At 33.4% G+C, this 12,635-nt stretch overlaps 1 protein-coding gene across 2 annotated transcripts; it reads left to right on the top strand.

Moving 5' to 3' along the window:
- The first annotated feature begins 1,587 nt into the window (after positions 1-1,587).
- Positions 1,588-11,750, top strand: LOC147067107 (succinyl-CoA:acetate/propanoyl-CoA:succinate CoA transferase-like). 2 transcript variants are annotated; one of them, XM_085954305.1, is made up of 5 exons: positions 1,588-1,683; positions 3,981-4,196; positions 4,816-4,935; positions 5,117-5,263; positions 5,896-11,750. In XM_085954305.1, exons 1-5 carry the CDS (start codon positions 1,680-1,682, stop codon positions 6,078-6,080), a joined length of 672 nt encoding a protein of 223 aa, XP_085810431.1. In that variant the 5' UTR covers positions 1,588-1,679; the 3' UTR covers positions 6,081-11,750. The 2 variants fall into 2 exon arrangements, with proteins under 2 accessions (XP_085810431.1, XP_085810430.1); XM_085954304.1 differs by lacking the exon at positions 1,588-1,683 and adding an exon at positions 2,308-2,504.
- The last annotated feature ends 885 nt before the right edge of the window (positions 11,751-12,635 follow it).

Below are 12,635 nucleotides of genomic sequence, written 5' to 3'. Positions count from 1 at the left end.
TATTTCAATTTTTTACACTGATATCAGATCTTTTCAAACTAATAATTATTATACAACTCTTCCTATCTTTTTGGAAGCTTTATCTAAATCAATTTTTATATATTCTAAATATTGCAGTTTTACACTGCTGGGTTGAATCCCCACTATTTGTTATGATGTGAATTATCTGTGATAAATTATAATATTCTATATATTTCCATGTACACGAGCTTAGGTGTTTCTTTTTTATATTTATTAGATTTTTTTCAAAATTTATAAATTATTGGTGGACCGGTTAGGTAGGGTAAATCTACGAGACCTCTCCCAGCTCTTCACTCTTCAGCAAATAATCTTCTTCGTTTTTTGGATTCTTCATAAGCCTCTCCCTCTGTCACCAAATAACAGAGTGGAAATTTCATCTATATGTCTCCTTCGCTTCGCCTGTAGCCGCGCTATCTCTAAGCATGCCGTCCAAGATGCCCAACCCCTGGGAGGATTGATGCTATCAGAAGACCCCCCCCGAGAAGTTGTCAGTCGAAGTCCTCGCTATGGCTTGTCCTTCTCTTACCGAGGTTGGAGGTACTGTCATGTTATTTTATAACATAACACACTAAGCCAAGGAAGTCTTTACGAGGGCAACACTACGCAAAAGAACGACCGGATCACGCCTGCGCACGGGATAGTTTGTACGGAGTTCGTGACACTATTTCCGGCGCTATACGAGATAGCGGGCTTTTTACACGAAGGTGAAGCAGGAGTCGATCTCTCAGTCTTGACCTTTCGAAGGAAGCAGACGTCTTGGCCAGTTCCAAGCCTCGGATCCGGGGTACAGGGTTTTCGATTTCCTGACGTTGTGGAGACGAGAACGATGGCCATCCGAAGGACGTTCCCCCCACGCCAGGAGATCGGAGGAACTCCACGGTTCCCACACGTTTGAAGACGGACCCCTCGATTCCGTCCTGGAAGGAATCGAGGGCAGCGAAAAGGCTGGAGAGCCTTTTGTGTAATTGGTATTTATTGTTCTTTTATGTTACGGTCCACCGAAGTAGTCTTTGTTTCGAATTAGCTTTTGGGTCTTTGTTCTAATTTGTTTAAATATTATATCGCATTAGGTGCTCGTGATTCACTTAAGTAATTATACTTCTTTATACACTGTAGCCCGCAAGTTATCTTATTTATTAATATACATTCGTTGAAATTTCTCTACTTGCTTTTCATTTAATTTTCCTTATCACTATTGTCTCTATGCATCAACATAGAGTGGCGCTCAAACCGAGATATTTATATTTATTCCATCTTTATGTACTTTATTATTATACAGGAACATCCCACGAATGAGTATAGTAACCGGACAGGTAACTGAGGTCTTAGAGGTAATTGTCAAACCATCCACGACCCTGCCTCCTATTTCCCCGAGTCTCATGCTTATCCCTATCCTATATCCCCATCCATACCTATTCCTTACCCCCACATAAAATCATTCCCAACCTATCCCGTTCCATAGCCCATAACCACTCATCTCTTCCTTACGTCACAATCTGATCAATTGTCACATTCCCATCCCATCCTTCCTAAATCCGCATGTCAAATCACTATATGATACCCTTCCTCAACACGGAGGAAAGCCACCGACTGAAGTAGAGACCAAGATCGGTCAACTGATCGGAGACAATCTGGTTGATGACGGAGCCACTCTACAAATGGGTAATATTCATAATAATAATTATAGTCTATTATTTATTATCAAATTCATTTTATAGCCGTTGTGATTAAACAAAGCTCTAAAAATGATAAAATTGAAATTGTGGTGCGAAGAAGACTCTGAAAGTGTGAATTTGCCATGAAAGTGTGGCGAGTTTAAGTTTTTCAGCACCCACATTAAAATAAACTTTTTCCTGATGCGGTGGACGCTTATTGTTACTTAATATTTATTTCATATCATAGCTTTCTTAATGAGTTATTGATGCACCACTGCCATCCAACTATCTGCAGCATTTCATTTGATTTCTGCTGACAGTTTATATCTCGATTTGACTTTGAGCGGGTGGTAGCCAGATGCAAAGATGCCAAATTAGATTATGCTTATCTTAGTTACACAATACATAAAAATAACAACATCCCCTTTTGCAATCGGAAGTGCCACTAGCATTATTAAAATCTCAAATTTCTGTCACTAATTCAATATGTAAAAATTGGCATACAATGCCAAAAGTATTGTATAAAAATACACAGATAATGTAAGCTTTCAATAAATGAATAGTTGCTTTATCAGCTGTATTGAATAAATGCATACTTTAGCAACTTATCCAATGACAATGTTATTTTAATGACAACATTATGTCAGGCGTCAGCGACGTCAATTTTTTATTATTTTTTGTTGATTTCTGTGTACACATTTACTATGCTCAATTATTAATACAATTAATGTTCTTTCATGTCATTCTACTGATCTATCTACGATACATTTTTGTCTTGTCGCATATGAAATATTTACTATTAAGGGAAAGAATCAATGGATTTGACAGGTAACACATTTTTTAGTAGGTATTCTGTAAGTAAGACAACAATACCACACATGTGAAAAAAATCTGGGTCGACGATTTTTGCAAAGGACCAATTTGTGGCAAAATTCATGAATTCTATACTCTATTCCAGGGTTTCCCAAACACCAGTGTTCCGCCGAACCTGAATAGGTGTTCCGCGACCATTTGGAAAGGTTTTATACACTGCAACACATTTAAAGATCTTCTACAAAGTAGAAGTACCTAAAATAATTAAAGAATTTACTTCATATTGAAAGGCGAGTGATGATCAATCTCCACTGATGTTTATGAATTCAAGTATCTAGATAGGTCACGGCTCCCACAAGGGGGGGGGGGGGTGACAGTCCTCTAACCTGGGGCCTGGGGCTCACGGGAGGCCCGGCATGAGAGATCGACCAGCCAAGTGAGATAAAAACACACATCACAAACATGCACTAATAGCAAAAAAAATGTTGTTTCGCTTCAAGCATACTAAAATTTTATAATATATGGTTTTGCCAATTTTTGATTATTGTCAATATTTGACATGTCCAAAATTGTGCATATCAACATAAAAGTGGGTTTATTAGAAATACAAAAAATCGCTAAAAATATCTTTAATTTTACCTCGAACACCATTTGGAATATGCAACTGTAGATCATCACATTGCCTTTAACCTTAGCGATAAGTAGGGGGCCCGCTTCGAGATGTACAGGCGGAGGACCATCTTTTGATGAAAGATGGGGTATATTGTTTTTAACTGACCGGCTGACAAGTCTTGTCAGTTTAAAGACAGTTGCCAAAATTGGCAGAACGGTTAGCTGCGCCAGTAAATAACCTACAAAATAAACTAAGTGTTCCTTAAAACTAAATGTTATTAAACAATCAACACATTAACAGTTTTAAGAAAATTTTTGACGATATTTTAGCTCGGTAGGTATATCCCGATAAGGAGCTCGTTATAAAAGTGAATAAATGTATGGAGAAAATCATAAACTAAAATGTGAACGAATGTTTCCTCATTACTTCCGAGATCTCGCTATATCCGTGATCGTAATAACCGAGCTTGACTGTACTATGTATAATACAGGCTACTCCCCACATAGCCGCACTCGTAACAGACCGAAAACAGGCGAACCGAATTTCAAAAATTTAACGCTTATGTAGTCAAGGTATAATCATCACACATTCTGCTTTACATAAACAATATTCAGGGTCTGACCCAACATGTTTATCAATATTTAATTGTTGGTGAATTTAACTTCTCATTAACCACACCTGTGGCTACATTGAAAGATTGGATTCCCACCTCTTGGGTTAGTCCCAGTGTTGTAATAGTAGTAAATAAATCTTTGTATTAAGGTTGAGCAGCCGAAAAATGGTGAATAAAACAACAATTACCCCAATGATAAAAAATGATGACGAGATTAAAACAATTCATTATTTAATACTATTTTATTTTTTATTCATCTTTATAGGTATCGGTAACATTCCTGATGCAACGTTAGCAGCCCTGAAAGGCCACAAAGACCTCGGAATCCACTCTGAAATGTTCAGCGGAGGAGTGGTAGACCTTGTCAAACGAGGCTGCATTACAAATAATAAGAAGGTCATCCACAAAGGAAGGATCGTCGGGTCCTTTTTGATCGGCACGCAAGAGTTATATGATTTTGTGGACAACAATCCATTTATCGGTTAGTATTCATGACATTTCATATTTTTTGTCATTAGTAAACTTAAAGATGTCAAAGTGAACTAAATCCATTTTGGTGTATGTTCTTCACTTACTATGCTTTACTTTTTTACTGCCTACCTTTTACTGTGTATTGTGGCACTTTGGCTGATCATTGTTAAGCAATAATATTTTTTCTCAAATCACCATCATCAACAGCCGGGGTCAATCCACTGCTGGATAAAGGGCTCCCTGTCGTTCAGTGTTTATTGGGTACCATGTATGACTGGATTTGTCCAGCGTTGTTCACTCGCCGAGCAACATGGCCTATTGCCATTTCATCAGCTTGGTGACTTATATTACATAACATACTTATGTCTGCGTCAATTAACATTTGTTGACCCACTCGATTTGAGTGCCAAATTTGGGTATCATTGGAGGAATAAATTCCTTATTTTCATTTATCATGTCTTCATTACAAATGAATTTAGTTTCTTAGTGTTTGATATCAGTATTGATCTCTTAGCTTACATTACATTTTGTACTAGAGAACCTGCTGAAAACACATTATTTTAATTTCCACATGAAGGTTAAATATTGTTTACATACCTACTAAGTTATGTGTATCATATTTTTTTTAGAAATGTTGGAAATCAGCTATGTAAACAAGGTTGGTGTAATTGCCCAAAATCCAAAGATGACCGCCATTAATTCCTGCATAGAAGTCGACCTTACAGGACAAGTAGTTTCAGACTCAATTGGTAAGAATTGCTTCAGATAATATTTCAATTCTCATCCTTGTAATATTTCAATTTCATTGATATTTATTTACTAGCTTCATTTAATAAAGACATTTAATTGTTATTACTATTGGAAATGAATTGCACTTATTGATACTTTTAACCATTATGAAAATTAATGTGATTTTTTATTATTTTCCAGGTACTCGCATGTATTCCGGTTTTGGTGGTCAGGTGGACTTCATCCGAGGAGCGGCAGAAGGTTTCGACGGACTCGGTAAACCCATCATCGCCCTCCCATCTTCCACGTCTCGGGGAGAGTCAAAAATTGTGCCTACCATTAAAGAAGGTGTGTTTCTCTTCATGTCAGAAAACTATTCTAGCAATAAAATAATATTGACTATAATATTATTCTCTACTCCAAATATTCAGAAGTTCCAGCAGAAAAAAATATTTATAGTAATACAGATTGATAAAGGTGTAATATAATATAATCTACGTGTGGAGTGGAGTAGTGGCAGAGTATCTGCTTCTATAATATGTATTATGTACCTATGTATATGGGTTGCGGTGCGGGTTTGAATTCTGTGTTTTGATAAATTCACATGTTTTTCAACCGGTGTTTGATCCAAGACAAAGACCCATTGAGTTGAGTAAATGGCTTACAATCATTTCCTCATAAAATAAACTATTGCAGGTAAATGGCAATTTAACTTTTTTATACCTATACATAAATGTACTATAAAGAACAGCATTGATAAAGTCAGAAAATGCTGAAACAATGAAGAAGCACTCTTAGTATTATATTATGTATTTTTTAAACAAGTCTGAAAACATTTATTCAGATCTACTAGTATAAGTTGTCTGCTGAGTGAGGATGCTATATGCTAATTGGTAATAGTATTACGAATGAAAGAAACAGTGCTTTTTTACTGTCAGTGGTCAATGAATACAAGTTTGATTTATTTGTGATGTTGACAGGTGCCGGAGTGGTGACAACGAGGGCTCATGTCCATTACGTAGTGACAGAGTACGGAGTAGCCAACCTCTTTGGCCGTTCGCTGCGACAGAGAGCGCACGCACTCATCAACATTGCCCATCCCGACCACCGCGAGATGTTGGAGAAGGAAGCTTTCAAGCGGCTCAAGTGCATGCCTTCTGCGTAAATGCCTCTACGCTAACTCAAATCGATAGTTATTAAACATACCGTAAACAACAATAGTAGTACCTACACATTTTTCATGCCACTGATTAAAATTTTCACTTTATGAAATAAGATTAGTTACCTGTATATCATGATATTGTTTTCTATGAAATTCATTAATATATATTTGTGTAATTACCAGCATGAGCAATTAGCAACGATGAAATAATCAAGTTTAAATATACAGCATGGAATATGAAATTATAATATTATATTTACGGATGATTTAAAAATAAGCCGTTGAATTGAGCAGCTCAAGATCTGTAAAAGTACCTATGCAATGATTGTAGACATGAGTGTAAGAATGAATGAATAAATATATTACATAATAAAAGCCTTTAAATGATGAAAATCAAATTTATTACATAGTATGCCATGTATAAATAATTATCTACAATGGTTTTAAATAACATAATATGTTGACAATCTTGCCACTGAGTTTTTGTTGGAAATGGATCAAATTTTATTATTCTTTTTTTAAAATCCTTTGACATTCCTATTAATGATCGAAATTTGTAGCTTGGAAACATCTATATAATTATTACAAAATGTAAAGAGATACTTTCTAGACGAAACAATAGAATTTATAGATTCACATCAAGTGGCTTTTAGCAAGGTAGAATTGAAATGTTAAGGTATTGTGAAAGATAAAGAAAACTGAGCAATGGTGTAAATCAAATTTTGCGATATTTAATGATTAATAATTAGACTTATTGTGAGTTGGTTAGAAAATCACCTGCACTCACAATAAGTGTGGTCTAAATTATTGTAGGAATGGAAAACCACGCTTAGCGTACTATAACAATATGAAATGATGGGTTACTGTGAATCATCGCAATAAAAAATTCCAATTTAAAATTGGCATTAGAATAGTTACATAAATCGTAATGAGGTTGTTGCCTATGGTTTACTTTCATTTTGTAGGTTTGCTATAAAGTATTTGCTAAGCGAAACATGTTTTAGGAAATCTTCATGAGATTTGAAATTGATTGAAAGACTACATTTATGTATTGTACAATTTTTCTATTCATCATCTACCATGTGGTTTCGTTCATTTTTGGGAAGACTATGTAAAATATCCATGGTTGGCAGGTACCCAACTGTGCTTTGATGATATTTGTCTATTTTACATTGCATGCATTCATATTTTTATAGAAATATCGTCCTAATGATTCCTATATAATTACCAATTCGATGAATTATTAATGAAAAGAGCCATATTTTAAATCTAAATTATGTAATACAAAAATTGTCATGTCAGCCTATGAAATATCTTGATAATAAGTATATTTTTAATCATAAACATATTAATTCGTTCATCTCAAACAATGTCATCAATGAGTTAGTTGTGGAACATTATTGAAATGATGTGAATTTATAGGGGTTTTACACATACATGGATTTATTGTCACAAATATATATGCTCCATAGACAATATACATTGAAATTTCTTGACAATAAAAATTAGAAGGCTCTAATATTGTTCATTATGCACATATGTACACATAATATTTATCTTGACCATTGATTTCACATATGATAGGCTTTTATTTTAGCCCAGTTCGCATAAGTTTGAAGTGTACACAATTCCAAATGGATTGTAATGTAATCAGAGCCATTCATTAGTCGGCATATTTGTATTAGACAGTACGCAGCCAATGAGGTGTCGGCATATTAAGAAACAGTTTTCAGCCGATGAGATTTTATATAATTTGTAAGGGCATTTCCATCGGCGCTATGAACAATTTCAAACCTCATTGGTCGTGATAATGATATTGTCGGCAATCAATCTTAGCATGTGTAAAGTCGCTATCAGTCAAACTAAAAAACTAATGTGTACTGTTTTATTATGGTCTTTCTGTTTAATTTATATTTAAATGAAGTAAAACCATCCTAGTGGCTTGTAAGATATATGATAATTTGAGCAGTCTTCCATGTATTCTTCTAGTATGTACTTGGGTGTTACACTGTGTCTGTTATTCTCTTCTTCGCTTCCTGAGGTATCAGCCTTGTTTCAGAGGTCATTATCATCATTTTTATAATTAGCTATTAACGATCCTCTTAAATAATGGTATAATGTCACATTGTCAATTTTTGATAGTGTAAGTATTAATTAAAATGGAACAATAACCTATATATATGTAGTAATTATTCCACATAATTTTAAAATGATCGAGACTGGTTTCATCCGGTTCATCAGTTGAGAATGTCCTATTGAAGTGTACGAATCCAGTCTTGATTATTATTGAATTATTAGGAATGTACTACATATTATAATAAATATATTTTTGGATATACAATCTGGTGTGGATCTAGGCCGCCTCGCGAAGAGGTTTAGTAACATTAAGTTTTTACGATAAATGGATATTAGTCACTTGCTCAACCTGGTCCAAGCTCTGGGTCCAAACACACTTTGAAAAACAACATGTGATTTTGCCAGATCCGGGATTCAAACCTGAATCCCTCAACATATCAAGCATTTGTTACCTTTGACCATCGCGGGCTATCATTAAATTTTAATTAATACACATCAATTATTGTCAAAGAATAGCCAAAAATAAAATTTGTCCAAGAACAGTGATAATCCAAATACTAAGGAATACAAAAAATAACCATGAAAGTCAGGAAAGGCCATATACCATGCTACGATTTTTTCTGTGATTACAATAATTGTACTATTTACATCATAATATGTATGTAGTTTTTTTCCATCAGTACATGAATACAGCAATATAGATATTCTTAGACATAATAGGTCATAGTAATACACATAAAATGCTTTGTAATAGTAAATGAATACGAGTGCTTAAAGTCAGACAACGTTATCTACAAAAAAGTGTTTTTTTTTTTTTTTTGAGATAACGTTATTTTACATTTATGGCTACATGATAGTCAAACAACGTTATGTCAATCTTTTCTAATTTCTTATTAAATTGTCAGTAAAGTTTAACGCTAACTACATAAGTTACCCTTGTTTTCATATTTTTTTTAAGCTATCCCTATAAATTTTAACATCATCATAAGCAAGATAAATGTACAATACACAATAAATTATAAAATATTAACATTAGGTTTTAAATAAACATTTCCCTTGTTGAGTTACAAGAATCTAAAATAACGATTTTTGGCTCTCCTGTAAAGTTGCACTTTTGTAGATAGTGTTGTTTGACACTAAGCCCTCGAATAGTTACTTCACTTATAACCATAACATGCCTTTAAAGTATTGCATAACTTCTACTAATTTAAATCTTGTATTTTTTATAATTAATCATTGTCGCCTATTTTATGTTAATAAATAAATTTATTTTTGATTTGTTACTATTGTTTTTATTCCATTTTTAACTGAAAAGTTTGATTTTTTCAGAAATTTACTAGTACAGTAGAATCTCAATAATCCGCCACCTCAGAGATATGACACGTACAAGTAATCCGGCACTCTCTGAGCTGGGGCGGAGTGGGAGGTTGTGTCTCGTGCCTCACATGTAACATTTTCAGTAATTATAAAATACATATGTAGGCAATACATGTTATCATAAAAGCATAAATTATAATATTGTGTACTTCGACATTTTAATATTTTTCAGTTTTCCATACATTCCAGTAATCCGGCATCATCAGGTTTTATATAGTGCCGGATTAATGAGATTCTACTGTATTCACTTAGTTATGTATCTGTAATTAAATCGCAGATTAATCTTCATAAATTGCTTTCAAGTTCATTTTAAAAATGAAAAACAATATTTGTGCCTTAGGAACTCACCTCAACGTGTATCATAAGAGTAATAGTCTATCTACAGAAATGCAATACATATATTATTTACCCAAGTAGGTGAATAATTGGCAAAACAACACGTCATAATAACACAAAACCACAATGTTCACATAAACAGATTTACATTTATTAAAGTAAAAACAGCATTATTTTTTTAAGTCTTGTCTACAAAAGTTGGATAATCTAAACAGAGTCTTGGGATTCATATTAACTAATTAACATTAATTTCATAAATTCAATAACTATGTATTGACTTAACTGCGAGTTTAGTGTGAATGCATATTTCTATTTTGTCAACTTATTGTCATTAATTTAATAATATTAAACAACAGAATGTTGTTCTAGTGTCACTTTATATTCAGATTAGTATGATATATTATTACTCATGGAGTCTGTATTCGTTATGCAACGAGAATCAACGAAAAAAAAATGCTCTAATCCCAACCTATATACGCATAAGATGAATCGGACACGATACCATAAATTTTAATGATCTTTTTGTTATTTATGAGTACACAATATTTTATTTTCATCAGGTTGCAGAATATATCTTTAAGTATTTACAGAATAGAATATTAATTTATTCCTACTTTCAAGTACTATATTTCTAAAATCAAAGTTACCTTGTGTACTCATTAGAAACATACCTAAGCAATTGTATGAATACAATGTCGAAAAAGAACAATCTTACCTAAGGATAGATACATAATTTAATAATCTACTTATTTCTAGAGCCTGTTCCATAATAGTAATAGCATTTTAAGGCAGCGTCAGGTAATGCATAAAAACTCATCAGTTTTAAATACTGTGAGTGTCTTCACGGTATTGTTACACTGTCTTACCATACAGCGGTCACATAAATCCGACAAGCTTCGACGCAATATGTGGAGACAGTTTGAAAATGCTTGAATATACTGTACGAAAACATTTTCTTGGCTACGTGTTAAAACTGTGAACTAACATGCTCCGCCCATTTTTAACCGCAATTCCATTATAAGCTCCTCCCATTTAGTAAACAACAGCGCCTGGAAACGTAGCCAAGAAGATGTTTTCGTACAGTAGTACCCAGTACAGCGCGTTTGAGACAGATGCTCTAACAACTACTCCCCCACTGGCCTAAAGAATCAAATTGGTCAAAAGGATCTTTCACACATTATTATTATAGCGTTGAAAGAAATATTTTTTGCAGTTAATTAATTCTAAAGAAAAATATTGGAACAAAGTTATTGAATCCTTATTTTATAAAATTCCAAATTCTTTGTATCGAAACATTGTGTGTGAGACAAACTGTGAAACATTTAAAATAAAATTCTCACACTTTGAGGTCTTTTTTTGAATAAATTTATTGTGATATTAAAATAATATGTAATAGATTATTATTAACAGCATGATAAACAAAACGCCATCTATTAAAGACGTCTTATAATAGGCTAACCACACAATTCAAAGGTTTGTTTGATGTGTCTATTTATAATCTAGTTTATGATAGTAGCACTTTACAAAATGTTTTAATCCTGGACTATGTTATAAATAGATCTCCAATATGTTTATGAGTATATTCAAACTTTAGAAAATTTGATGGTAATTTTTTTTAGAATTCTCTTTGTATGCATGCTATCTGAAAAAAAAAATAGTTTCAATACGAAAATGCACAATACAATTTTAATTCCTCATTCTAAAATGCATAGTCTGCTAGAGTAACATGTAAAATTAAATTAAACATATTAAGGTGTCGATTGAAAAGGTGGAAGAGATTGAATGCTTTATTTGTTAGCATGCATGTAAGTAGGGATGTTGGCTTCAGACAGATTCATTTGAAATTTGTGTATTTTACAATATTAAATTGATTTCAATAAAATTATTATATAAAAAAAAATGAATGTCTTTTATTTTGTTACAATACATTGACTACAAAAACCGTTCTATCAAACTGATCATCAAATTCATGGATTGGTAGAAATTTATTATCCTCTGCGACCATTTTAAGACACCACATAACATGATATACTATGCCATTTATTACAGCCCTAACCCAATGATAATTTTCAGTGAAACATGGTGAAATCCTTTCATTACCTACTTGATTGTAACTTTTAAACACACATAATTTAAAACACCTCAGATATAATATGTATACCTACTAGAAAAAATCTTTTGATATGAAAAATTGGGATGTCCTGTTAGCTAATTTAAAAAAAATAAACTATCTTTTGCTAGATTTACCCCTCGAAAATGATCTATGTTAAAACACGCTGCTAGACTCACTGCAGCACTTTCTGAGGCCTTTGAATAAATGAAATTATTAGACAATGGATAAATTTTCTCAACTGACAAAGTTAGTGCGCCTCTAATCTACAGTGCAACTTCTAGATCGAGTCTTATGTCATTACGGTCGTTTCTGGAATTAAAACCCTCCCCGTATTAAATTTTACCGTTACAAACGTTCCCAGCGCCCGTAATTCAGTATGTGTTCGATATCGCATGAAGTTTTATTGACATTAAAACGCCTAAGCCCTAAACCTTAGCGGAAGCGGACGAAGATCATTAATATTAATAGAAGTATCTATTATTAGGAGAAGAAACAGAAAAGAGAGCTTAGTCAACAGACAAAGAGCATATGACGTAATAGTATCAGCGCGCAAAAACCATGTGACGTAATAGTGTCAGCACATGCAGAGTTGTGACGTAAAAGACTTAATATAGAAGGTGGTCAATAGGAGCGTTGTTGTGAAATGGACATTGTTC

This window comes from Rhyacophila brunnea, unplaced genomic scaffold (genome assembly GCF_057557595.1).
Source record: "Rhyacophila brunnea isolate RB1 unplaced genomic scaffold, BYU_Rbru_1.0 scaffold_4, whole genome shotgun sequence".
Taxonomy (NCBI): Eukaryota; Metazoa; Arthropoda; class Insecta; order Trichoptera; family Rhyacophilidae; genus Rhyacophila; species Rhyacophila brunnea.
This window is presented reverse-complemented; position numbering and strand designations above follow the sequence as displayed.